This window comes from Ascaphus truei, chromosome 13, assembly GCF_040206685.1.
Source record: "Ascaphus truei isolate aAscTru1 chromosome 13, aAscTru1.hap1, whole genome shotgun sequence".
Taxonomy (NCBI): Eukaryota; Metazoa; Chordata; class Amphibia; order Anura; family Ascaphidae; genus Ascaphus; species Ascaphus truei.
The window spans coordinates 48,958,258-48,983,045 of NC_134495.1; the positions used below are offsets into that span (position 1 = coordinate 48,958,258).

The window sequence follows — 24,788 nt, forward strand, 5'->3', positions numbered from 1 at the left end:
AGTAAGGTAGGGTGAGTCAATGTAACAAATACTTGAGCAAACAATAAATATGCACGGCGATGGTGGTTTTTTATTTTTTATTATTTGGTCAAAGTGAACCTGTTCTCATATTGTACCACCAGAGGGAGCTATCAGATTGTACCACCAGAGGGAGCTATCAGATTGTACCACCAGAGGGAGCTATCAGATTGTACCACCAGAGGGAGCTATCATATTGTACCACCAGAGGGATCTATCAGATTGTACCACCAGAGGGAGCTATCATATTGTACCACCAGAGAGGGCTGCCAGTGTAGGCTGGGTCCAAACTGAATTCATTAGGAGGTTTGTGCGTAATCTGGGCGAACAATGGTGTAAAACACAAGATAAACTAATCAAATTCCCCCTCTCCCTGTCCGATACCTAACCGGCACCTAACCGGCACCTAACCGGCACCTAACCGGCACCTAACCGGCACCTAACATGCTGGGAGATAAATCCAAGATAAAGAAATGAAAACTCCGCCCAATGTTTGCATTGTTTATTAAAGCTTTCCATTCTGGGCACTGGGTGTCCATATAAGTCACAGCCACATATATATACATATATTCTATGTATAAATCACAGCCACATACATATATTCTATGTATAAATCACAGCCACGTACATACATATATTCTATGTATAAATCACAGCCACATACATACATATATTCTATGTATAAATCACAGCCACATACATATATTCTATGTATAAATCACAGCCACTTTAATGTCTACAGATAATTGCTCGGGTGGTTGAAAAGAAGATTTCGGTGTGATAGAAATGAGTGTTTGTAATAATAGCAAGAAAACAAGAATTTCTGGCAGTGCAGAGATCAGAACCACAGCTCCAAACACCCCAAATAACAGAAGCACGTTATTGTGATGCCCCCAAATGGACCTTTTTCATTATCAAACACTCTTATTTAAAATGTCATTGTGCACATCTGGGGGCGCATTTTCTCTCCTTGTTTAGCAGTGGTCGCCATGTAATGGTTATTGGGGGCACAGAATAAAGCTTTTAATTTTAAAAGTTTTAATTTCAGACTTTTAGTTCTTTTTAAATATTCTTTCCCCTTTGTGTTTCTGTTGAGGGGGAACGAGTATTGGGCACATTTTCCCAAACTAAGCCAGAAGAGCCTGGTCCTGGTGTGACGGGGTTAGAATTTCTTGATGGTCCATGGTGCCGCTTTCTGTATGAGAAGCGATGCAGGATCAAAGAGCCACGATGAGGCTCGGGGATCTCAGCCCTGGAGCTGCTCTCTCACCCGGTGACCCCGTCTTTCTCTATACACGGCCCGCGCGGCGTCTCTGGCTTCCACCACCACCCTCAGCGCTCCGATGACCTCTCTCTGGTCTGACGCATCCACAACTAGAGTGAGAGAGAGAGAGCGGGACACTTCAATAACACAACCACTTCCAGGGCCATGTGACGGTGAGGGGGTACCCAGGCCAGCAAATAAAGGTATTATGTCTGGCTGGGTGCCCCTGAGCCATATTGGGGAATTATAGAGTGCCAGCTCTGTGACCCATAATGGCAGTAACATTGTAATTGTATTATAAATGTCTGTGTGTCCCACCAGGTATAAGTTGGTGATAATAATATCATGGTTTAAATGTGAGTTATTGTACCCATGTTTCCCTGTAACCCACGGAAAGGAAAAATGGTTTTAAAAAGCAGCAGATTACTGCACATAGCGTTGAGCTAACTTCGGCTAGGAAGGTCCTAGAGCGCTGAGGTTTGCTGTGAGTGCTGCTGGAGTAAAATCATTAAAAAGATTATGCCGCAATTTTTATAAAGTTATACGAAAATTGATGAATGAAAGTCCCCCTCTTTTAATTGTGCCAACATTAAAGGCATGAGGGGGTTTTCATTCAGGCAGCCGGGACAGCAGAAACACTTAATTATAAGTACCATACTTTAAGGATGCATAGCAGGGAATTCCTGTGAGTAAGCCATGCATAATTTAGCCCCGGACTTGTAAGACATCACGCTGGCATGGTCCCAGGATGTCTGGAAAAGTCTGGAGTTAAAAAGGTTCCGACATCGTACGGTGTTAAGCGGGGAGGGGTAAATACAAGTACCCTCATCCTGGCAGATATCCAGATGTCGCCAGGAAAGGGGGCTGGGTTTGGTATGATAAGTGGCGAAGGTGCGAGGTTCGCGCATGCCCTTGGCATACTAAGAAGCCCTCTGCCCGGTGCGATGATGGTCTCCTGTATGTGGGCCGCACTACTAGACCACTGCGTGTCCGCATACTGGAACACATGGGCAATATACGACGGCATCTGCTAACTCACAATGTCTCTAAACATTTTTGTATGTACCATTCTGGAGACCCATCTGGGTTGATTTATAGAGCCATCAAATTGCTATCCCAAAATTGGCGTGGGGAAGATAGACTCAAACGATTGGCACAGCAAGAATCCTATTGGATATACACACTTCAAACCCTGACCCCTATGGGTTTAAATGTCGATATTGATATAGGGGCCTTTGCATGATTTATCTATTTGCATTCCAGCTCTCCCACTGCCTCTATTTTATCTATACCTATTTTATTTTAATTTGAATTATTTTGAATTATTATTTTATTCAATAATTGCAGAAAACAACATTGGCACCATGGTCACCTATATTTCATGGCCGTCTTCAATTTTAATTCAATGAACTTGTTTGTAATATTAATTATATTAGTTTTATCCACTTGTTTTATCAATTGTTTTAAATATTTGTTCTCATGTATTGCATCTTTTAATCCATAATTTATAGCCATCCTTTTTATGCATTGCATTTTGTGGATCATTCATTTTATTTCAGTTGTCTGGATGTCCGCAGACTTGTTTACATCATTTAACCTTTGACCTCGACTCAATACATTTTGTGTGAAATATATTTTGTGTTTTATATATTTTATGCTTCTAAGCAATCAGAATATCTGGGACCTTATGTGCCATGAACTTACTGTATAAACAAAAGTTAAGGAAATTTTAATATTGAATCGGCACTACAATCAAATCAACTGTCCCAGGTGGCTATTTAAATCCACCCACACACCGCCCAATGCTCACAGACCTGACGAAGCACGAACCAGTGCGAAACGCGTTGTTCGATGAGTGTGGATTCTTGGACCTTGCCAGCTTCCGTAGTTACCAACTTGCCATTGACTCTAACACTGTACCCGGACTCGGCGCACAGCGGAGTTCATCACAAGCAGGAGACCGGAACAGCCACACCGATTGTTTTAACCCACAATGTGAGTGGTTTATTACGTTCGTTTTTTCACTTAATAAATATGGTATTCTAATGTGTATATCTTTTTGAATTCTTGTGTCCCATACGGGAGACCCACACCTACCTAACTACAAGATCGAGTAGAAGCGGGGGAATTCTCAGAGGATGTATACTCCAGGGAAAGAAACCGTTTGGGGCTTTGACTCACACAGGGCCGTGTGAGTCGCTATTTTATATTTATATTTATTATTTATCTACTACTACCTCCATCACCTCGCTCCCGGCATCACTACCAGACGTAAAACACTGCGACTGCACACACCTTTGGGATAATATTCAAGGAGTATTACAAAAGATACCTTTTGAAGCACTGACTTACACTGGGCCGTGTAAGTCCTTGTTATCACTATACCTACCCTACCCCATTCTCTGTGCACCAAGTTGCATGTGCTGCATACACTGTGTTACCATTCTGGCAGGATCTATTAACACTGTCTATGTGATTTCTCTTTGTTATGTCTTGCGCTCTCCCACTCTGCTATCATTAACCTAAGGATAGTGGGAGATTCTACAGCGGGTTGAGCTGCGACACACCTCTCTGGCCAGTATTGCACACTATGTACTTTTTATTTCTTCGGCTTGTTTTCGTTGTGTTCATTTCATTTTAAACACAGACACTTTATATATCTTTTGGGAAGCGCCCCAGATTTTTTTCCTGCGGTGAGGTACTGGCAACCTGAGGATAGGTGGGATATTTAGTTCCCACGCAGCGATTGGCTGCAGAGCTTAAAGATAGGGGGTTTGACTGTTTAAAAATCCCTGCAGCCGATCAGGAGTTAGATTCACCTAAGGCCTCGGGCATGGTCAGCGCCGTGCTGAGGCACACTGCTGCTCGGCACTGAGCCCCTGCAGCAGAAATGAGAGCGGCTTTAGCAGGGGCTCGCGCACGCTTCCGCACGCCTGCGGAAGCGTGTCTTAACAAATGTTATGTTTCAGAGCTTGCCGGAGCGCAGGGCCGGTCATGTGATCGGTTCGCCCAATGAGGGCGAACCAGCTCAGTGACGTCACTGGCCCGCCCCCAGACACACCCACGGATGGCGCACGCTCTAAGGCCAGGGAAAGCACCGCTTTCCCTGAGCCTCAGCGCGCCTCTGCACGGGCGAAGTGTCTATGGACTAAGCCTAAGATTCATCGTGCAGTACAAAGTTGTAACATCATAACCAAGATTTGTATCCAGCTTCCAAAGTTTGTAAGAACTAAGGACTTCCAAACCAATTCTACGGCGGTAGAATGAAGCAAGAAGCTCCGGCGGAGAAATAGGGGTTGCGGGCGGTGCCACTAGCCAAAGACTGTTTTGCGGCTCTGCTTATGCACAACTCCCGCTCCTGGGAAATTGTGCTTAGAGACTCTAAAGATTTTGTTCTGGAAGTACAGGATTTCGTTTTTGCTCATCCCAGTAAGTGTATTTTTGTAATATTTTGTAAATCAAGCTGTGTATGTTCATTGTGTAAATAAATGACCATTTATTTTATCTCTTGCTTTGCTCAATCAAAGGATCCGGGTATTAAGGTGTTAAAAGTGCTGGTCTCCTGTGACAGAACAGCACCGTGCTGCTTGTTGGAGGATCAGAAAATACTTTTAAACCTTTAACTATTAACCCCTTCCCTGCCAGAGGGGCAGGTTCGGATTAGTGACAGGGTTTAAGGTGGTCTCTGGTTACTCACTCTGTAGGGTTTCCTCAGTAGGGTCTTCCGCTCTCCTCAGCAGGGGCCGCAGGTCCAGGTAGGCGTACCCCACATCCTGACACTCCTCCTGCTCTTCATTAATGGGGTCACTCACCACCGTAAACTTTAACCTTTAGGGCAAAAGTAGAGTGAGAGACGCGGGTCACAACAGTTTATCAATGGCTCTCGCTACTATCCTGGCATTGCAAGGGTTAAGAAAACCAGCACAAATCATTTTTTGATGGGTCTCCCAATTTAGCTGAGCCCTTTCACTTTCCATAATAATATAACTACAGTGTAATGTTACCTGTAAGTACAATGTAAGTGTCCATACTGTAAGTACAATGTAAGTGCCATTACTGTAAGTACAATGTAAGTGCCATTACTGTAAGTACAATGTAAGCCGCCATTACTGTAAGTACAATGTAAGTCCCCATACTGTAAGTACAATGTAAGTCCCCATACTGTAAGTACAATGTAAGTCCCCATACTGTAAGTACAATGTAAGTGCCCATACTGTAAGTACAATGTAAGTGCCCATACTGTAAGTACAATGTAAGTGCCATTACTGTAAGTACAATGTAAGTGCCCATACTGTAAGTACAATGTAAGTCCCCATACTGTAAGTACAATGTAAGTCCCCATACTGTAAGTACAATGTAAGTCCCCATACTGTAAGTACAATGTAAGTGCCCATACTGTAAGTACAATGTAAGTGCCATTACTGTAAGTACAATGTAAGTGCCCATACTGTAAGTACAGTGTAAGTGCCATTACTGTAAGTACAATGTATGTGCCCATACTGTAAGTACAATGTAAGTGCCATTACTGTAAGTACAATGTAAGTGCCCATACTGTAAGTACAATGTATGTGCCCATACTGTAAGTACAATATATGTGCCCATACTGTAAGTACAATGTAAGTGCCATTACTGTAAGTACAATGTAAGTGCCCATACTGTAAGTACAATGTATGTGCCCATACTGTAAGTACAATGTAAGTGCCCATACTGTAAGTACAATGTATGTGCCCATACTGTAAGTACAATGTATGTGCCCATACTGTAAGTACAATGTATGTGCCATTACTGTAAGTACAATGTAAGTGCCATTACTGTAAGTACAATGTAAGTGCCCATACTGTAAGTACAATGTATGTGCCCATACTGTAAGTACAATGTATGTGCCCATACTGTAAGTATAATGTAAGTGCCATTACTGTAAGTACAATGTATGTGCCCATACTGTAAGTACAATGTAAGTGCCATTACTGTAAGTACAATGTAAGTGCCCATACTGTAAGTACAATGTATGTGCCCATACTGTAAGTACAATGTAAGTGCCCATACTGTAAGTACAATGTAAGTGCCCATACTGTAAGTACAATGTATGTGCCCATACTGTAAGTACAATGTAAGTGCCATTACTGTAAGTACAATGTAAGTGCCATTACTGTAAGTACAATGTAAGTCCCCATACTGTAAGTACAATGTATGTGCCCATACTGTAAGTACAATGTAAGTGCCATTACTGTAAGTACAATGTATGTGCCCATACTGTAAGTACAATGTATGTGCCCATACTGTAAGTACAATGTAAGTGCCATTACTGTAAGTACAATGTATGTGCCCATACTGTAAGTACAATGTAAGTGCCATTACTGTAAGTACAATGTAAGTCCCCATACTGTAAGTACAATGTAAGTCCCCATACTGTAAGTACAATGTAAGTGCCATTACTGTAAGTATAATGTAAGTGCCCATACTGTAAGTACAATGTAAGTGCCATTACTGTAAGTACAATGTAAGTCCCCATACTGTAAGTACAATGTAAGTGCCATTACTGTAAGTACGATGTAAGTGCCATTACTGTAAGTACAATGTAAGTGCCATTACTGTAAGTACAATGTAAGTGCCATTACTGTAAGTACAATGTATGTGCCCATACTGTAAGTACAATGTAAGTGCCATTACTGTAAGTACAATGTAAGTCCCCATACTGTAAGTACAATGTATGTGCCCATACTGTAAGTACAATGTAAGTGCCATTACTGTAAGTACAATGTAAGTCCCCATACTGTAAGTACAATGTAAGTGCCATTACTGTAAGTACAATGTAAGTGCCATTACTGTAAGTACAATGTATGTGCCCATACTGTAAGTACAATGTAAGTGCCCATACTGTAAGTACAATGTAAGTGCCATTACTGTAAGTACAATGTAAGTGCCCATACTGTAAGTACAATGTAAGTGCCCATACTGTAAGTACAATGTAAGTGCCCATACTGTAAGTACAATGTAAGTGCCCATACTGTAAGTACAATGTAAGTGCCATTACTGTAAGTACAATGTAAGTGCCCATACTGTAAGTACAATGTAAGTGCCCATACTGTAAGTACAATGTAAGTACAATGTAAGTGCCCATACTGTAAGTACAATGTATGTGCCCATACTGTAAGTACAATGTAAGTGCCATTACTGTAAGTACAATGTAAGTGCCCATACTGTAAGTACAATGTAAGTGCCCATACTGTAAGTACAATGTAAGTGCCATTACTGTAAGTACAATGTATGTGCCCATACTGTAAGTACAATGTAAGTGCCATTACTGTAAGTACAATGTATGTGCCATTACTGTAAGTACAATGTAAGTGCCATTACTGTAAGTACAATGTAAGTGCCATTACGGTAAGTACAATGTAAGTACAATGTAAGTCCCCATACTGTAAGTGCATGTACGAACCCGCCGAGAGCGGGTTCAGGCTCCTCACTTTTTTTCTCTCAAGCTCTTAGCTGTGTCGGCCTCCTCCTTGCTGTTGCCCTCCTCCTTCTGAACCGATGTATTGTATTGTATTGTATTGTATGTCTTTATTTATATAGCGCCATTAGTGTACATAGCGCTTCACAGTAGTAATACACATGGTAATCATAAATAACAAATAATATAAATAACAGATGATGGGAATAAGTGCTTTAGACATAAAAGTAACATTTCGGAAGAGGAGTCCCTGCCCCGAGGAGCTTACAGTCTAATTGGTAGGTAGAGAGAACGTACAGAGACAGTAGGAGGGAGTTCTGGTAAGTGCGTCTGCAGGGGGCCAAGCTTTATGTATCGTGTGCAGAATATCCACAGTGCTATTCATATGCTTCTTTAAGCAAGTGTGTCTTAAGGTGGGTCTTAAAGGTGGATAGAGAGGGTGCTAGTCGGGTACGGAGGGGAAGGGCATTCCAGAGGTGTGGGGCAGTCAGTGAAAAAGGTTTAAGGCGGGAGAGGGCTTTAGATACAAAGGGGGTAGAAAGAAGACATCCTTGAGAAGAATGCAAGAGTCTGGATGGTGCATACCGAGAAATTAGGGATGAGATGTAAGGAGGGGCAGAAGAATGTAAAGCTTTAAAAGTGAGGAGAAGAATGGAGTGTGAGATGCGGGATTTGATCGGAAGCCAGGAGAGGGATTTCAGGAGGGGAGATGCTGAGACAGATCTAGGAAAGAGTAGAGTGAATCTGGCAGCAGCATTTAGGATAGATTGTAGGGGAGACAGGTGAGAGGCAGGAAGGCCAGACAGCAGGAGGTTACAGTAATCAAGACGGGAGAGAATGAGGGCCTGAGTCAGAGTTTTAGCAGTCGAACAACAGAGGAAAGGGCGTATCTTAGTTATATTGCGGAGGAAAAAGCGACAAGTTTTAGAAATGTTTTGAATGTGAGGGGCGAATGTGAGAGAGGAGTCGAGTGTGACCCCTAGGCAGCGTGCTTGGGCTACTGGGTGAATGATTGTAGTTCCAACAGTAATGTGGAAGGAGGTAGTAGGGCCAGGTTTGGGAGGAAGTATGAGGAGCTCTGTTTTAGCCATGTTGAGTTTAAGGCGTCGGAGGGCCATCCAGGATGATATAGCAGAGAGACATTCAGAAACTTTGGTTTGTACAGCAGGTGTAAGGTCAGGTATTGAAAAGTATATTTGTGTGTCGTCGGCATAGAGGTGATAATTAAACCCAAAATATGTTATTAGGTCACCTAGAGAGAGTGTGTACAGAGAAAAGAGAAGAGGTCCCAGGACAGAGCCCTGGGGTACCCCCACAGAGAGATCAATAGAGGAGGAGGAGGTGTTAGCAGAAGAGACACTAAAAGTACGATGGGAGAGGTAGGATGAGATCCAGGATAGAGCTTTGTTCCGAATACCTAGAGTATGGAGAATGTGGAGGAGAAGAGGGTGGTCCACTGTGTCAAATGCTGCAGAGAAGTCGAGTAATATGAGCAGAGTGTAATGACCTCTGTCTTTGGCAGCATGGAGGTCGTCAGTTATTTTAGTGAGGGCTGTTTCGGTGGAGTGAGCAGTGCGGAAGCCAGATTGTAGAGGGTCTAGGAGAGAATAGGTGTTGAGAAAATGGAGCAAGCGAGAGAATACAAGACGTTCAAGGAGTTTAGAGGCAAAAGGCAGGTGGGAGACAGGTCGATAGTTAGAAAGACAGGTAGGGTCAAGCTTGCTGTTTTTGAGTAATGGTATCACTGTTGCATGTTTGAAGGAGGATGGAAAGGTTCCAGAGCAGAGGGAGGAGTTAAAAATGTGTGTAAGTGTAGGGATTATAGTAGGAGCTAGAGGTTTTAGGAGATGGGAGGGAATGGGGTCAAGAGGGCAAGTGGTAGAGGGAGAAGAGGCGATCAACAGCGACACATCCTCCTCTGAGACAGTGGAAAAAGAGTCAAGGAAGGCAGGAGGAGAGTTAGGAAGAGGTGTAGGATGGGGGGAAGAAACAGAGGGGATGTTCTGCCGTATGGATTCCACCTTTTCCTTAAAATAGTCAGCAAAGTCCTGAGCGGAGATGGAGGAAGGAGAGGCAGCTGAGGGTGGTTTGAGTAGAGTATCAAAGACAGAGAACAGTCGGCGTGGGTTAGACTTGTGCATGTTGATTAGTGCAGAAAAGTAGACTTGTTTAGCTTGCGAGAGGGCAGAGTTGAAACAGGATAGCATAAATTTGTAGTGAAGGAAGTCTGCGAGAGTGTGAGACTTCCTCCAGAGGCGTTCAGAGGAACGAGTGGAGGAACGCAGCATGCGCGTGTGGGAATTTAGCCAGGGTCTAGGGTTAGAAGGGCGAGGGCGGCAGAGAGAAAGCGGGGCATGTAGATCAAGAGACGAGGACAAGACAGAGTTGTACTTTCTGACCAGGTTGTCAGGGTCTGTAGCAGAGCTGAGAGAGGAGAGGGAGGAGCGTAAAGTGGACTCAAAGTCAGGTAAGTGAATAGAGCGCAGGTTTCTGCAGAACCAGGGGGTAGATGGAGGTGGAGAAGGGGAGAAGCGAGATAAAGAGAATGAGATGAGATGATGGTCAGAGAGAGGAAAAGGGGAAATGGAGAAATCGGAGAGAGAGAAGTTTTTAGTGAAAACCAGGTCTAAGTAGTGGCCATCCTTGTGGGTGCTGGCTGCAGTCCACTGTTGAAGGGCAAAAGAAGAGGTAAGCCCAAGAGAGAGAGGGGTCATCAATGTGGCAATTGAAGTCCCCAAGGAGAAGAACAGGGGAGTCTGAGAAGAGAAAGAAAGCGAGCCAGGATTCAAAGTGAGAGAGAAAGGCAGAAGGGGGATGAGTAGAAGTAGGTGGGCGATTGATGACCGCCACATGAACAGGGAGAGGAGAGAAGATCTGGACAGTGTGAGCCTCAAAGGAGGGAAAAGCAAGAGAGGGGGGAATAGGAAGGGTTCGGTAATGGCAGAGAGAGGAGAGCAGGAGCCCCACGCCTCCACCCCTGCCATCAGGGCGCAGAGTGTGGGAGAAGGAAAGGCCACCAGAGGAGAGGGCAGCTTCCAGAGCAGAGTCAGTCTGAGTGAGCCAGGTCTCAGTTATAGCAAAGAGAAGCAGGGAGTGAGAGAGAAAGAAGTCATGCACAGAGAGGAACTTGTTAGAGAGGGAGCGAGCATTCCAAAGGGCACAGGAGAAAGGGAGAGAGGAGGGAGGGTGGCAGGGGATGGGTATGAGGTTGGAGGGGATGACACCAGAAGGAGTAGAAGTTGCATGTGGGAGGCGAGGACGAGAGCAAGTAGAAATAAGACAGGGACCAGGATTGGGAGAGATATCCCCAGAAGCAAGGAGGAGAAGCATGGATAGAAAGAGGATGTGTGAGGAGGATTTGTAGGGGTGTTTTTTAGTGCAGGGAATATAGCTGTGTGGTGTCAGAGAACGCAGGTAAGAAAGGAGTTCATGTGAACTGAGAAGTGGTGAAGAAAGGAGAGATGGAGATATATGAATAGAGTTTGAGACATACTGAGGCTGGTAGAAAGAAGTGCATAATTTGAGAAGAAGTGAAGTCACAGCAAATATAAATGGTAAAGGCAACATCACAGCAGTAATGATGCAGTCTGGTATAGATGATTTCCTCCTTTCCAGCGTAGTTCAAATGCAGGAATCAGGGCCAGATGGGGTGTCCACTTCTTCACTTCTTTTGAACTTCCTTTTAAACTTCAGTTTTTCAGTAGTCATGCCACTTATAATGGGCCACTTCCTTTTAAACTTCAGTTTTTCAGTAGTCATGCCACTTATAATGGGCCACTTCCTTTTAAACTTCAGTTGTTCAGTAGTCATGCCACTTATAATGGGCCACTTCCTTTTAAACTTCAGTTGTTCAGTAGTCATGCCACTTATAATGGGCCACTTGGATATGGGCTGCAAGCAGACTAGCTGTTCTGACTGGGTTTATATAGGCCTAAAAGTCACCTGACAGTGTGGTTCTGTCTGCTTAATTAGCACATCTGAGGCACATTCAAACAAATGGTTTTCTACACAGGGTGTTCCCTGCCTAGGTGGCAACACTTAATTTGATTAGGGGTAGACAGAAAACAGCATTCAAATATGGTTTTTACCTAGCATTGGATCACTTGCATATACTATATAATACACACAGCAAAGGCTTCAATGATGTTTTAGAGATGGTTTTTACCTGAGGAGAGAAGGATAAGATCCATTTCGTCGTCGCGTTGCCATGTTGTAGCACTTCAAAGCTGTGGGTTGAAGGGAGAGTATACAGGGAGTGGGTATACAGAGCCTAAGTGAACCTCTGTGCTATATAATGGCTGTAAATAAAACCAAACGACCTGATTCCCAATCGTAATGTGTCTTCTGTGCCTGTGCCCAAAGTAAGGGTCCGGAGCAGGATCTGTCCGACTCTCCGACCACACGCGACACACATTACAATTGGGAATCAGGTCGTATGGTTTTATTTACAGCCATTATACAGGACAGGGGTTCACTTAGGCTCTGTATACCTACTCCCTGTATACTCTCCCTTCAACCCCCATCTTTGAAGTGCTACAACCTTTTTCGTTGCTGTAGGGCTTTGTTGGCTGTTTGTGTGTGCAGTTGATCTGCTATATTGCTATATGTGAGTGACATTGTCAGTGCATCTTATACATCTCACTTATCTGCCTCCACCCAGCGTATGGGGATTTTAACTAATTAATCAATTAGTATTTTAGTGTTTCATCGGGTTTTAATATTGTTATTATACATTAAACATTTATTCTTTTTTTGATTGTGCTCATGTGTGACCATATAGCGGTTCACCCTATTTGTAGGGTTAGGCTACTCTAGCTTTCATACTGGCCATATTAATACATTTAGTGTGACCTACTTTGAGTGCAATTTTCAGGGGCTGTGGTGATTCCTTGTGATCACCATGTCTGCGTGCCTGTGGTGTGAGATTATTTACCCGCACTGGCAGGGAAGGGGTAAAAAGAAAACATTATTTTATTTACAGCTCAGAGCAAAACATGGTCATGGCCAAATATCTCACAGATTGTTAGTATCAGTATCTCATAGACATTTAGGTGGTGTAGAACCCCCACATCTCCCTGATTTGGGACCCTGCATATTGACATCTCCGGTTTGGGCTCCAGCGTACCTCACATTCTCCCCTCCAGCATCTGATCCTTCCAGGAGAGCATAGAGGAATTGCCTACGCTCTGCATGCTCGACCCCATCCAGGTGTATCACTGAGGGAGAGAAGGGGTTAAGGTTCAATAATCCGTAGGGCTTTAGGGGACGGATAACTCATGGAGAAATTCTGTGTCTGCTTAGCAGGGATGAGGTCGGGAAGGGAGGTTCTGCAGCAGGGTAAAGGCTGGTGGCGTGATGCTCTGCAGGGAAGATGTGACGGAGTGATACAGTGCATGAAGGAAAGGGTGAGGGCGCAATGACCTACAGATATTTAAGAAAGGAAGTGAGGGAGCGATGCTCGGCAGACCTTTGCTGAAGTGGTAGTATATCTCCTCGCCGCGGTTGGGTTTGCGCAAGGACAAGGGGGTCTCTGTCTCCTCGAATGGGACCCCTGCAAAGCGAAACTCAACGAACACTCTCTGCACTGCGCTGTCACCCACCACCTCCGAACACGGGTCAAAGGTCAATGAGGCGACTTCCACGCGGATCCTGGAGGAAGGCTGCGGAAACAGAGAGAGATTAAAGAGAAATCCCCTCGGTACCAACTGGATCTGTGGGTTTTGGTGAAATCTGGTGTTTTGTTTTTTTGTATAAGTTTCTTTCTAGTTCTGAAGCTGGGAAACTTAGATCAATAACACTAAAGGGTGCAGAGAGGTGACATGAGGGATGGGGAGGCAGCTGGGGGCCTCAACCCATCTCCTTGTTTGACGTACTCACTGGTTTGGGTGGGATTTGTGGTTTTGCCACTACGATGATGTCATCACTGTCTGTGCTCTGTGATTCGCTAAAATCTGTGGTCTGGTCACCTGAAGAGAGAATGACACACTTATTTGTCACACTCCCCACCCCACCACTAACACTTTGACACATCACCAGCCAATCAAATGATTCCAATTTTACCATCTTCCTCTGATGTTATGTGTCTGGCCAATGAGATTGTTTTGTCTTCCTCCACTGTGGAATGTTGGGAGCTTTCTTCCTGTTCCGCCTCATGCATTTCCTGCTCCCGTAGGCATACTTCCTGTTCTGCATCGTGCTCTTGCAGCTTTTTTTCCTGCACTTCCTTTTTTGCTGCAATCTCCTGCAAATAGGGACAGACCATTTATTTCCCTCTCTCTCCCACATCTCTTAACATAAACATGCAGAATTTTACATCTGATAACAACCACTTGGCCATCCTTGTTTGCTCAGTATGAACCCTTTCTCCTCCTCCCCAATTGTCTAGACTCTCCCATTTCTCATAGCCCTGTCTCCACATTCTCCCTTCTTTATTTTATTTCATCCCTCATTTGCTACTCGTTTCACCTCAAATTCAAGCCCCTCAACATCCATGTCCGACTCTTCCCTCGGGTGCCCAGCTGGGGAGGGGATAGGTCTCTGCTGCTCGGGTCTTTGGTAGGACACTAGGTGAGGGTCCCTTCTCCCCCTCTTGCTGGAGTGCATGTCCGTTCGTAGCTCCTCATCAGCCTTGCGAGATTTGGACGGCTTTGATCTGGTTAGAGGGATCTGTGGTGCATCTCTGGGCAACAGCTTCCCCTGGAAGCGGTGCTGTCAAAGAAGAATAAAGCACAGCTATCTCCCACTGTACAACACACAGCTATCTCTTACTGTACAATGCACAGTTATCACTAGCTGTGCAATGAACAAATATCTCTCACTATAAGATGCTATGACTCTCTCTATCTGCAGGTTTGCGCCTCTTACTTGTGATATAGGAATCTCTGGAGGTTTCTCCGGGGTTGGGCGACCTCCAGAGGAAGATTCCCAGAGGCAATGTCCAGGGACCTGGTAAGGAATCTTCCACTCCAAGCTGAGCTGCAATGACCCTGAGCATCTACCACATGGGTCCAGCAGGGCATAATCTCCTGTGAGAGGGAAAGCGAGAGAGGAAAGAGAGTAAAAGAGAAAGAGAGAGAGAGAGAGGAAGAGAGAGGAAGAGGGAGTGAGAGAGGAGAGAGTCCAAGTAAATCACCAAAAGATAGAGGATGTCGGTGCGCAAAGCTACCTGTAAGACACATTGCCATTAAAGTATTCACAGCTATCTCCTCCTCTGCTCCTTCTCTCACCTTGGATATCGTTGCCCTGTGCCAGTCTCAGCAGTGGCACCTCTGCCCTCCCCAGGTATCCTCCAGGCTGGGTCTCCTCATCGTCAAACACATAGACGTACAGACGTTCCCGCTGGAGATATCGCTCCACATCAATGGTCAGGTTTAAGGGGTAGGAGATCTCATCTCCAAATTGTGGGTTGTTGCTGCAGGGTATTATGGAGGTGGAGTGGTCGGGGTGATGGTAGAAGTGGTACATGGCATATGGGCTGGGTTGGTAACCCGGACGTCCCACCTTCAGGCTTCTACAGCCCCATATCCGGATGATCAGCTCATTCTGAGGTCCATTGGAGAGCGGTAAGGTCCAGGGCTGGAACAGAAACCATTAGACTGGTACCAGTTACAACCTATGTACGTGTGCCACTGTCTGACCGGGAACTTCTACTAAACATTTTTGTGTTTCTTTCTCTCCCTCTCCTGTCCTCCCTCCCTCCTCCCTCCCTCCTCCTCCTCAGCTATCTATCCCGCTTGTAGTTTCATTTGAATGCATCGATTTCTTCTGCTTAAAAATTTCAGCTGAAATTCTGAAATTTTTCTGAATTGTTTGGGACCAAAACTGTAATTCCCAGACCATTGAAGAGCCCCAAATTACGCCCGATTTCCTCTGTTCTGCTACTGTACATTTCTGTCTGTCAAATGTTATTTTCATGCTGCTCTCTCTCTCACCTTCTCTGTGCGATGCTGCTCTCTCTCTCACCTTCTCTGTGCGATGCTGTCTGTGAGTTGACAGGTAGCCACGTGCTTTGACCCTCTGTTTCTGCAGTCGTTGGGTCTGAGAAAGGGGTCCATGCAGGCGAAGCCAGTAATCCAGCTCCCCCATGTTTTCTCCACTTGCATCTAAGGAGGGCAGATAGTGTCAATGTGTGCTCCAAACTGAACCCTCCTTAATTTGGGGAAAGATATCTCCTTCCTTCCCTTACCCAACTAGCACCCCCTTCCCTAACTAATTCTTTTAATATTGAAGAATTATTTGTGATCCATAAGTGGGTTCAGGCTAATATATATATATATTTATTACCGGTCAGAGTTACAGTGCCGTACACTCTGTCTCTGCTCTCTATTGTGGCCTCCAGTCCCACACGTCCCTTTGCCAGCTCCCGGTGTTCTCCCCCTACAGCTTGGTACAGCTCCACGGTAAGAACCCCCACCCTCAGGTAGCGCAGGAAATCGCAGTCTGGGGTGACGGCGTAGCAGGAGGTAAAGTTGTATTCTGGTTGGGCCCCGGTCACCACGGGAGTGGCGTGCATCTCGAAGTCGTACAATGAGTAGATGCAGAAGGTGGTTGGCTTAGGGTCTTCAGGCTCCCTCAGACCCCTGGGTGTGAAGCAGATCCCCCCAATGTGAACCTCAAACAGAGTCTCCCCCCGATGGAGGGATGGAGGGGGGAAACTGTCCACATCAGAGGAGGCGGGCTCTGCAGCCAGGATTCGGGGAGCGAAGGTGCCATAAGCAATGTCTTTGAGCTGAGCTGAGAGAGAACAAAATGTCATATAGACACATTTAGCTCAAAGCAATGACTGTTACTTGTATGTATGGTAGGATATATTGATGATATACTGAATAATCATTACCAGGGAAATATATAAAATTATTTAAGTGCAATCCATGCAATATCTTACGTGTCTTTCTTTTTTTTAAATAATTCAGTTCTGTTGTATTAGATAATACTTACTGCATTTTTTTAAGTTCAACTATTAATGCCATTTTTAATGAGTTTTAATATACTGAACATCCTTTGATTTCTATAGCAGATTTTAGCAAACCTCTCCAGCAATGCAAAATATTTTCAACACATTCCTGTTTGTGATAATTTGTTGCTAATATTCCCAGCAGTTTGAACTGCAAACTGTAACAGTAGATAATGTTACCTTAGTTATATAACAATAAATTGAAGCTGATGAGTTACACTGACTGAAGGATGGATTGAAGTTGAAAGGCAGCCATTTAGTGTACCCTGGAAGCAGGATCGTTGCTGATCTCTCATGGAAGAATGAATCTTTTATTATTCGTCATATCTTGCAGAAAAATCATTGCATTTTCATGACATTTTTTAGCAATTATAGGCCTGTCACAGTAGATTATATTAAATTTAAGAATTATTTGATAATCTAATAAAAATTATTTGCATTTGGTGATGACTTGTAGGGCTGCCTTCACATTTCCAATGGCCCAGGACTAGCTTCCCCCCCTCCTCCCATGTACTTCTCTCCCCCTGTCTCACTCTTACCCCCTCTCCCTCACTCTGCCCCCTCATCCCTCTCTTCCTCACTTACACCCCCTCTCACTCTTCCCCCGCCTCCAACAATTACCCCCCCTAACTCAATCCCGCTCCCTTAATCTCCCCTCCTCACATTAATTCCCCCCTCCCCGGGCCCCACACACACACACACACACACTCCCCCCCACAAAATACATACAAAAACCTCCACTCCCCCCAAATACATACAACCCAACCCCCCAAATACATACAACCCCCAAATACATATAAGCACCCATCCCAATAAATACATACAAACACCCACCCCCAAATACATACATTCCCAACCCCCAAATACATTAAAAAAACATCCCCAAACACATACAACCCCCCCCCCCCCATCCCAGGCCCAACTTCTTTGCCCAGTTGCTGGTCCTCTCGTTGCCATCGGGCCATGCTTCTCCCCAGCTGTGGGCCTTCCTCACTGTCCCACACCGAGCCTGTCTCTCATGCCAGTGTGGACAGGAAGCTGGGCCCCACTTCCTGAGTGTGTCGATGTCAGAGAGGCCGGGTGCGCGCCGGGGTCAGAGAGCGGCTCGGCATGGGACAGTGAGGCAGGCGCAGAGCTGGGAAGAGCCGGTGCCTGGCAGCAACGAGAGGACCGGCAGCCAGGCAAAGAAGTTGGGCCCGGTCTCAACTTGCTGAGAAACCCGTCTTCCTCTGCTGGAACCGGCTGGTGACTATTGTCTGCCTAAATGCCCTTAACTCTCCTATACTTGTGAGTGCCACTTGTGCTCCTTTTTAAAATAAATTGTTGTTACGCCATGGAGCGCACGCTCTGTTATATATATATATATAATCTCACGCAGAGGAGACGGAGCGCACGCTCTGTTATATATATAATCTCACGAAGAGGAGACGGAGCAGCTCAGGGTGAATGTTATCCTCCAGTATCTGGATCCGGGAGCTGCGCTGGAGCAGTCTGTCTTCGCAGTGTCGCTCCCTCTCCTCTCGCTCCCTCTCCCCCTCCCTCTCTCTTGCTCCCTCTCTCTCTCTCTCCCTCCCCCCTCTCTCTCCCGCTCCCCTCACTCTCCCTCCCCCCTCTCTCTCCCCTCAGGGTGAATGTTACCCTCCAGTATCTGGATCCGGGAGCTGCGCTGGAGCAGTCTGTCTTCGCAGTGTCGCTCCCTCTCCTCTCGCTCTCTGCTCTCACTTTCTGCTCTGAGCCTCACTGTCTGCAGCTCCTCCTGAGAGGGAAGAGACACAGGGCTACAGTGAGAGGAAGGCCAGTAAGAAGCTGGACAGAGGTGAGAGACACACGGAGGGGATGGTAAGAGAGAGAGAGGAGAGACACACGGAGGGGATAGTAAGAGAGAGAGAGGAGAGACACACGGAGGGGATGGTAAGAGAGAGAGATGAGAGACACACGGAGGGGATGGTAAGAGAGAGAGAGGAGAGACAGAGGGGATGGTAAGAAAGAGAGAGGAGAGACACACGGAGGGGATGGTAAGAGAGATAGGAGACACACAGAGGGGATGGTAAGAGAGAGAAAGAGAGGAGAGACACATGAAGGGGATGGTAAGAGAGAGAGAGAGAGGAGAGACACACGGAGGGGATGGTAAGAGAGAGAGAGAGGAGAGTTGAATATCAAAACTGTGACAAAAACAGCATCAGATTTATAAGAAACTTTAACAAGCCACACACCATCTATCAGAGCCCTAGAAAAGACGCGAGGGAATCCTGGCAGTGCTTGTGTTGTTAATGCTTGTATCATTTATTCTTCATATGCCAACATGGGAGGTGATGTAAAAATAACATAAATAGAAATATTAACAAGATAACCCCTTTCACTGCTCTTCTTGGAGAATCAGAATCCAGAAGAGTTAATAATGAATTATCAACACTCTTCTGGAAATGACATCACAAATCAAAAATGGCTGCCTGCTCGCACGCCATCTTTAAATAAAAGGAATATGCACCACTAATTAAGCATTTTTCCTGGTATTCTGTGTGCCTCTCTTTGATGAGAAAAACAAAAACAAACGCAAATCTTCTTCAGCACCTGGTAATCCTTATTAATTGTATGCTGGAGGAATAACATCTCTCGGGTCTTCTCCAGCTCCAGGATAGTCTCAGCATGGGCTGCATCCATCTCACGAATCTTCCTCCATCTCTCTTCTTCTCCCTCTTTCTTCCTCTCCTCCTCTTCATATGGCCTGTACTCTCTCTTCTCCTCTTCCGCGTTTCTTCTCTTCTCCCTATCTTCCCTGCATCTCTCCTCGTCCTCCTTCATTTCTTGCAGTCTACAATACCCTTCCAAGCTGGGAGACTGCAGAAGATAGAAGAGACAGCCGTGAGATCCAAGCAGTTCTCTCCTCAAACATTCTGTATAATAACCAGCCCTGATATAACCTTCAACCCTGGGCTACTCTGGGGTAGGTGCAGAGGCTGCTGTACCTTACACACTTACAGGACCTCAAGTTGGTTCAATACATGATAACTCCTCATGCATATCAACACAAATATTAGCAACCACTTTAGAACTTGCAGGAAAAGAATAACTTTGGGTACTGAATGGGTTAAGAGAGAGGCTTCAATCAATTTGGTGCCTAATTTAGCATCCTTAGGCATGTTATTTTACCTAAAATGTATTTTATCAACGTTACTGGAATGTTTTCAAAAATTATACGTCTATAGGTAAACATTATTAATGATTATTAATACTATTGTCTTTATAATCTGCTCCCTTATACTTGTACAGTATATGTCCATACACGCATCTTATGTCAATGTTTGGTTAGAAATCATAAAATGATTCATGTAAATAATTCTGAATACAAACAAAGCGATTAGCACAAACATCTGTAACTCTTTCAGTGCAAAATAAACATTTAGAAGCACAAATGAGATGTGTCAGGGGGTCCATCTTAAACTTGGTCTTTTCATATACAGTAGCTCCCACCTTGGCTCTGTGTGATGTCACTTCCTGTTCCTGCTGAACCCCCTTGGTGGTTGTTGAAGACACTATAGTCAACACTTTCTCCTGAAGCTCGTGGACTTCCTGGAACTTCTCCACGAGCTGGTTCTGCAGCCGGGAGACTTCCTGTGTCAGATACTTATTTTGTTCTGAGAGATGAGGGGAAGAAGATTATAAAAACAAGAAAACGAGCGCAAAGAAATACTGTGAATATAAATAGGATACTTATAGTCCCAATTTAAAGATGTAAGCAGAAACTGGTGGGTGCAGCAGAGGGTGATAAGTGGGTTCTTCGGCCACTAGGGATGGTGTAGAATAGGAGGATCCAATGCGCACTCACATCCAGATGATATAAAAATAAAAATAAGAGAGAAAACACAATAGTGTAATTCTGTATGTATTCGGTATAGATAAAGATGGTAATGCACTCACATTTAGTAAGGAAAACAGGCATCTCGGTTAATCAGTTTAGCCAAACTGTAGTAGGGAAACGTCGGGAGTCAGGATACTTCTTATATGGTCTGTGACGGCAGGATATTTCCAATTTCTCTCAGGTTCACAGGCAGCAGGATATTATGCGGATATAGAGAAATAAACACACATAGTGTAATACTGTATATATAGATATAATTTCTATAACCATATAGTGTATCAACTCACATTGTGTGTATAAGTAATACGCCTTTAGGTTGTTAAAGTAACCAACTTTTGATGTCATCTGGAATCACAGGGAAAATCCCAAGCAAAAAGAGGAAAAGGATGCAGGAAACGGTAGAACAAACTTTATATAAATAAAAAGCACTTACAGAGCTGAAAACATAAAATTAACCCAAGGTAGTCCAAAACAGTAAAACCTAGTGCTGGCCATGCACCCAGGAATACCACACTGAGGGGGTACAGAGCTTCAGACAGCTCCTCAAAGTCTGTAGATAGTCAGCAGCTGGCTCTAGAAGATTGCCTCAACGCGTTTCGTCCGAAAGGACTTCTTCAGGGATCTTTGTCAGGTTGCTTTAACAACCTAAAGGCGTATTACTTATATACACAATGTGAGTTGATACACTATATGGTTATAGAAATGATATCTATATATACAGTATTACACTATGTGTATTTATTTCTCTATATCCGCATAATATTCTGCTGCCTGTGAGCCTGGGAGATATTGGGAATATCCTGCCGTCAGAGACCATATAAGAACTATCCTGACTCCTGACGTTTCCCTACTACAGTTTGGTTAAACTGATTAACCGAGATGCCTGTTTTTCCTTACTAAATGTGAGTGCATTACCATCTTTATCTATACCGAATATATACAGAATTACACTATTGTGTTTTCTCTCTTATTTTTATTTTTATATCATCTGGTGAAGACGCTCCCATCATACTTACAGGATTCAATTGGCTTGTTGTCAGATGTACAAAAGATCTCATGGTCACATTCTTATCAATGGGTGACCCTGGATGTAACCTCACTCTATACCATAATTAATCACACCCTGGGAACTAAAGCAGTTAGTCACTACTTAAATCACTCCAATATACACTTAGCACAGAGCACTTTTATTCTTGATTCAATTATTTTTTTATTACAACACAATTATTTTTTATTCAATAACACATATTACTTACAAACACAAGGCACGGCGATGGGGACCTCATTTGCACCTTCATACGCCAATTTATTTATGGGTTTTTGGGAAACCACTTTTATCTTTGGTGACACCAACCCCTTTAGACACAATATTCTTTTTTATCAACGTTACATTGATGACCTCCTTATTATTTGGTCTGGTAGCACTTGTACACTACATGAGTTTTTTGTATATCTGAACAACAACACATTTAACCTTAAATTCACGATCAAATACCATGAGAGCGAGATGGATTTTCTGGACTTACATCTTTATGTTGATGAAGATTCCAGAATTCAAACCAAAATGTTCAGAAAAGAGAACTCTAGAAACTCCTTGCTCAAAGCCAATAGCGCACATCCTAAATCCCTTATCACAGGTATCCCAAAAGGGCAATTCCTTAGACTCCGGAGATTATGCTCAACAGACCAGACCTTCATAATACAGGCCAAAGAACTCTATGAAAGATTCAGAAGTAGGGGCTACAGAGAGGAAGATATTAACAAAGCATACGAATTCGCATCCAGTGTGGATAGAACAACTCTCTTGAATAAGACCATAAGGAAGCACAAAAAGGGTGCAAAAGTACACAATGCACAGCCTGAAGAGGCACCATTATTCATTACTACCTTTTCCAGACAGGCACAAAACATCAGAGCTATCTTAACCAAGCACTGGGACGTATTGAGATTAGATAGGGACATAGAGAATTTCATCAAAGATCGTCCCAGGATGGTTTTTAAAAGAGCAAAAACCATCGGCAACAGAGTCTCTCCAAGTCTGTTTGACCTTGATAGACAGAAAAATTTGAGTAAGGTGAAAGGCTTCTACAGGTGTGAAAATTGCAACATGTGCAAGTATGCCTATCCAATTAAACATATCAAAAATGTCAACACAAAGAAGAACCATATCTTATCCTCATTCATGACATGTAACACCAATTTTGTTGTGTATGTACTCAGGTGCGAATGTGGCTGTTCATATGTGGGTAGGACGATTCGTCCATTAAAGGAGAGAATTATAGAACATGTAAGAACTATTCTCAACAAAGATGAAAGATACCCAGTGGCACGCCATTTTCTACAATGCCAATCTGGCTCCATTAAGGGTTTCAAGTTCAGTGCGGTAGAACACATACGACTTCATGTTAGGGGAGGGGATAGGGAGTCCTTGTTGAACAAAAGAGAGATGTTCTGGATTTATGCCCTTGGGTCGATGGCACCTGGGGGCATAAATCTAGACTGGGAACTCAAGCACTATCTTGCTTGAATTATCTGAGTTCCCAGATGTTAATAGATTTATTATACATAGTCATTCATTATTTCTTCGTTTCTCTCACATGATTGCTCTATCATTTCTTGATATCATTGATTCTGTATCTTTTCTTCTTCCCCTCCCCCCCCCCTTCCCTTTCCCCTTCCCCCCCCTCCCCTTTCCCCCCCCCCTCCCCCTCCCACCCCCCCTCCCCTTTCCCTCTCCCCCTCCCCCCCCTTCCCCCCCCCCCCTTCCCCCCCCCCTTTCTCCACCCCCCCCCTTTATTCCCCATCTTGTTGCCCCCTCCTCTGCACTATTACAATATATGCAAATAAAATGGACTTAACAGTCTTTATTGATTGTATAGGAGGGGTTGAAGCTAATCAATTTTTGATCTTAATTCAATGATCAACAATCCATATAGATGTCTATATGCTTCATCTAATGAAAACGTTACTTATTACCTCATGAGATGATTGATTCATCTCCAATTCATCTTTTGAGCATTATTTGTTATATGAATTCTGCACAATACTACTAATATAATTTACCTATTGAGAATCTTATTTATGTACATATATCAATATCCCTTACTGTAAGTTGTTACACCTGTTCCGTGGTTCTATATATGCCAGTTTTGTTATCCTAGCCGTAATATCAAAACTGAGAATATTATTGTATTGGATGACTCATGCTATGTGTTTAACCTATATCTTGCTGAGAGCCTTTCTATCCCAAATAGTTGGTTTCTATCCGTGATTTTAATTTTATGTATTAATTTTATGTATTATTTTTAAGTTGTTATAGTTGCACAATGTGTTTTGTATATTTCTTTCTGCAGTTATGTCCTTTCTCTGGAACCTCCCGGTCCCACGGCTCACTTGGGGGCGAGATCTCAGAGAGGCTGCTCATTGGTGGTGTTCTCAGCCAATGGGTTGGTCTCTCTGACCAACTCGCGCGAGTTTTCGGCCCTGTGACGTCATCGCCGAGGGCGGGGGACTGCTATGAAATGGACATGCATGCAGACGCGGATACACTTTTTGAGAAAGGGACGCAATTCCCGAAACGCGTAAAAGTGTTCATGTTCTTTCGTTGACCACCCAATAAATTATATTTTTAATATTACTGGATGCAGCCCCCCTTTTTCCCTCTTCGATTTGGCAGTGCTCCGCCTGTGCCCCCCTTGGGACTACTCTTCTCTACATATACAGTATACTGCAGATAATTATAGATTTTCTTAAGCCTAAATCCCTTTTTTCCTCCTTCGATCACATACAGTACTGTGAAATTACCCACTTTTCTGTTTACTAGATTTTTTTCTATAAACACATACAGTACAGTAATGTGCAAAATAACTATTATCCAGATATTGATAATAGATTATTTGCCCATTATTAAACAAAACATTAACCAGACATCATAAATAAAGTAAGTAAAGTAAATTAAAACCGTTCTACTTACCCTTGCCATTATGAAGGGCGTCCTCGTCAGCATACTGCAGGGACATGTCCTCCGTTGCCAGAAAGAATAAATTCAAAAATACAATCTAATGGCCCCTAACCCCTTAATCACCTTAGCGGTTAATAACCGCTATAGTAATTAAGAGGTTAACCCACCCTGCCCCACTATCCACCCGGGAGGCCTAACCACCCACCCCGGACCCACTATACGCACCCTGTACACATTGAGTGGTATAGTAGTATATCATACCCATTTAATATGGGCATG

The 24,788-nt window shown here is 44.0% G+C and overlaps 1 protein-coding gene across 4 annotated transcripts in view; it reads right to left on the reverse strand.

Moving 5' to 3' along the window:
- Nucleotides 1-510: 510 nt before the first annotated feature.
- RPGRIP1 (RPGR interacting protein 1) overlaps nt 511-24,788 on the reverse strand; it is a 71,640-nt gene continuing 47,362 nt past the window's right edge. For all 4 annotated transcript variants that reach the window (XM_075569139.1, XM_075569137.1, XM_075569140.1 and 1 more), the window contains 14 exons: nt 20,161-20,324; nt 19,261-19,527; nt 18,328-18,445; nt 16,020-16,469; nt 15,699-15,838; nt 14,963-15,311; nt 14,601-14,761; nt 14,202-14,444; nt 13,797-13,977; nt 13,614-13,702; nt 13,204-13,396; nt 12,862-12,952; nt 4,980-5,110; nt 511-1,392 (listed from right to left, as the gene is read on the reverse strand). In XM_075569139.1, the coding sequence (XP_075425254.1) occupies nt 1,265-1,392; nt 4,980-5,110; nt 12,862-12,952; nt 13,204-13,396; nt 13,614-13,702; nt 13,797-13,977; nt 14,202-14,444; nt 14,601-14,761; nt 14,963-15,311; nt 15,699-15,838; nt 16,020-16,469; nt 18,328-18,445; nt 19,261-19,527; nt 20,161-20,324 (2,705 nt within the window). In that variant the 3' untranslated portion in view covers nt 511-1,264. The remainder of the gene's footprint in view (nt 1,393-4,979; nt 5,111-12,861; nt 12,953-13,203; nt 13,397-13,613; nt 13,703-13,796; nt 13,978-14,201; nt 14,445-14,600; nt 14,762-14,962; nt 15,312-15,698; nt 15,839-16,019; nt 16,470-18,327; nt 18,446-19,260; nt 19,528-20,160; nt 20,325-24,788) is intronic.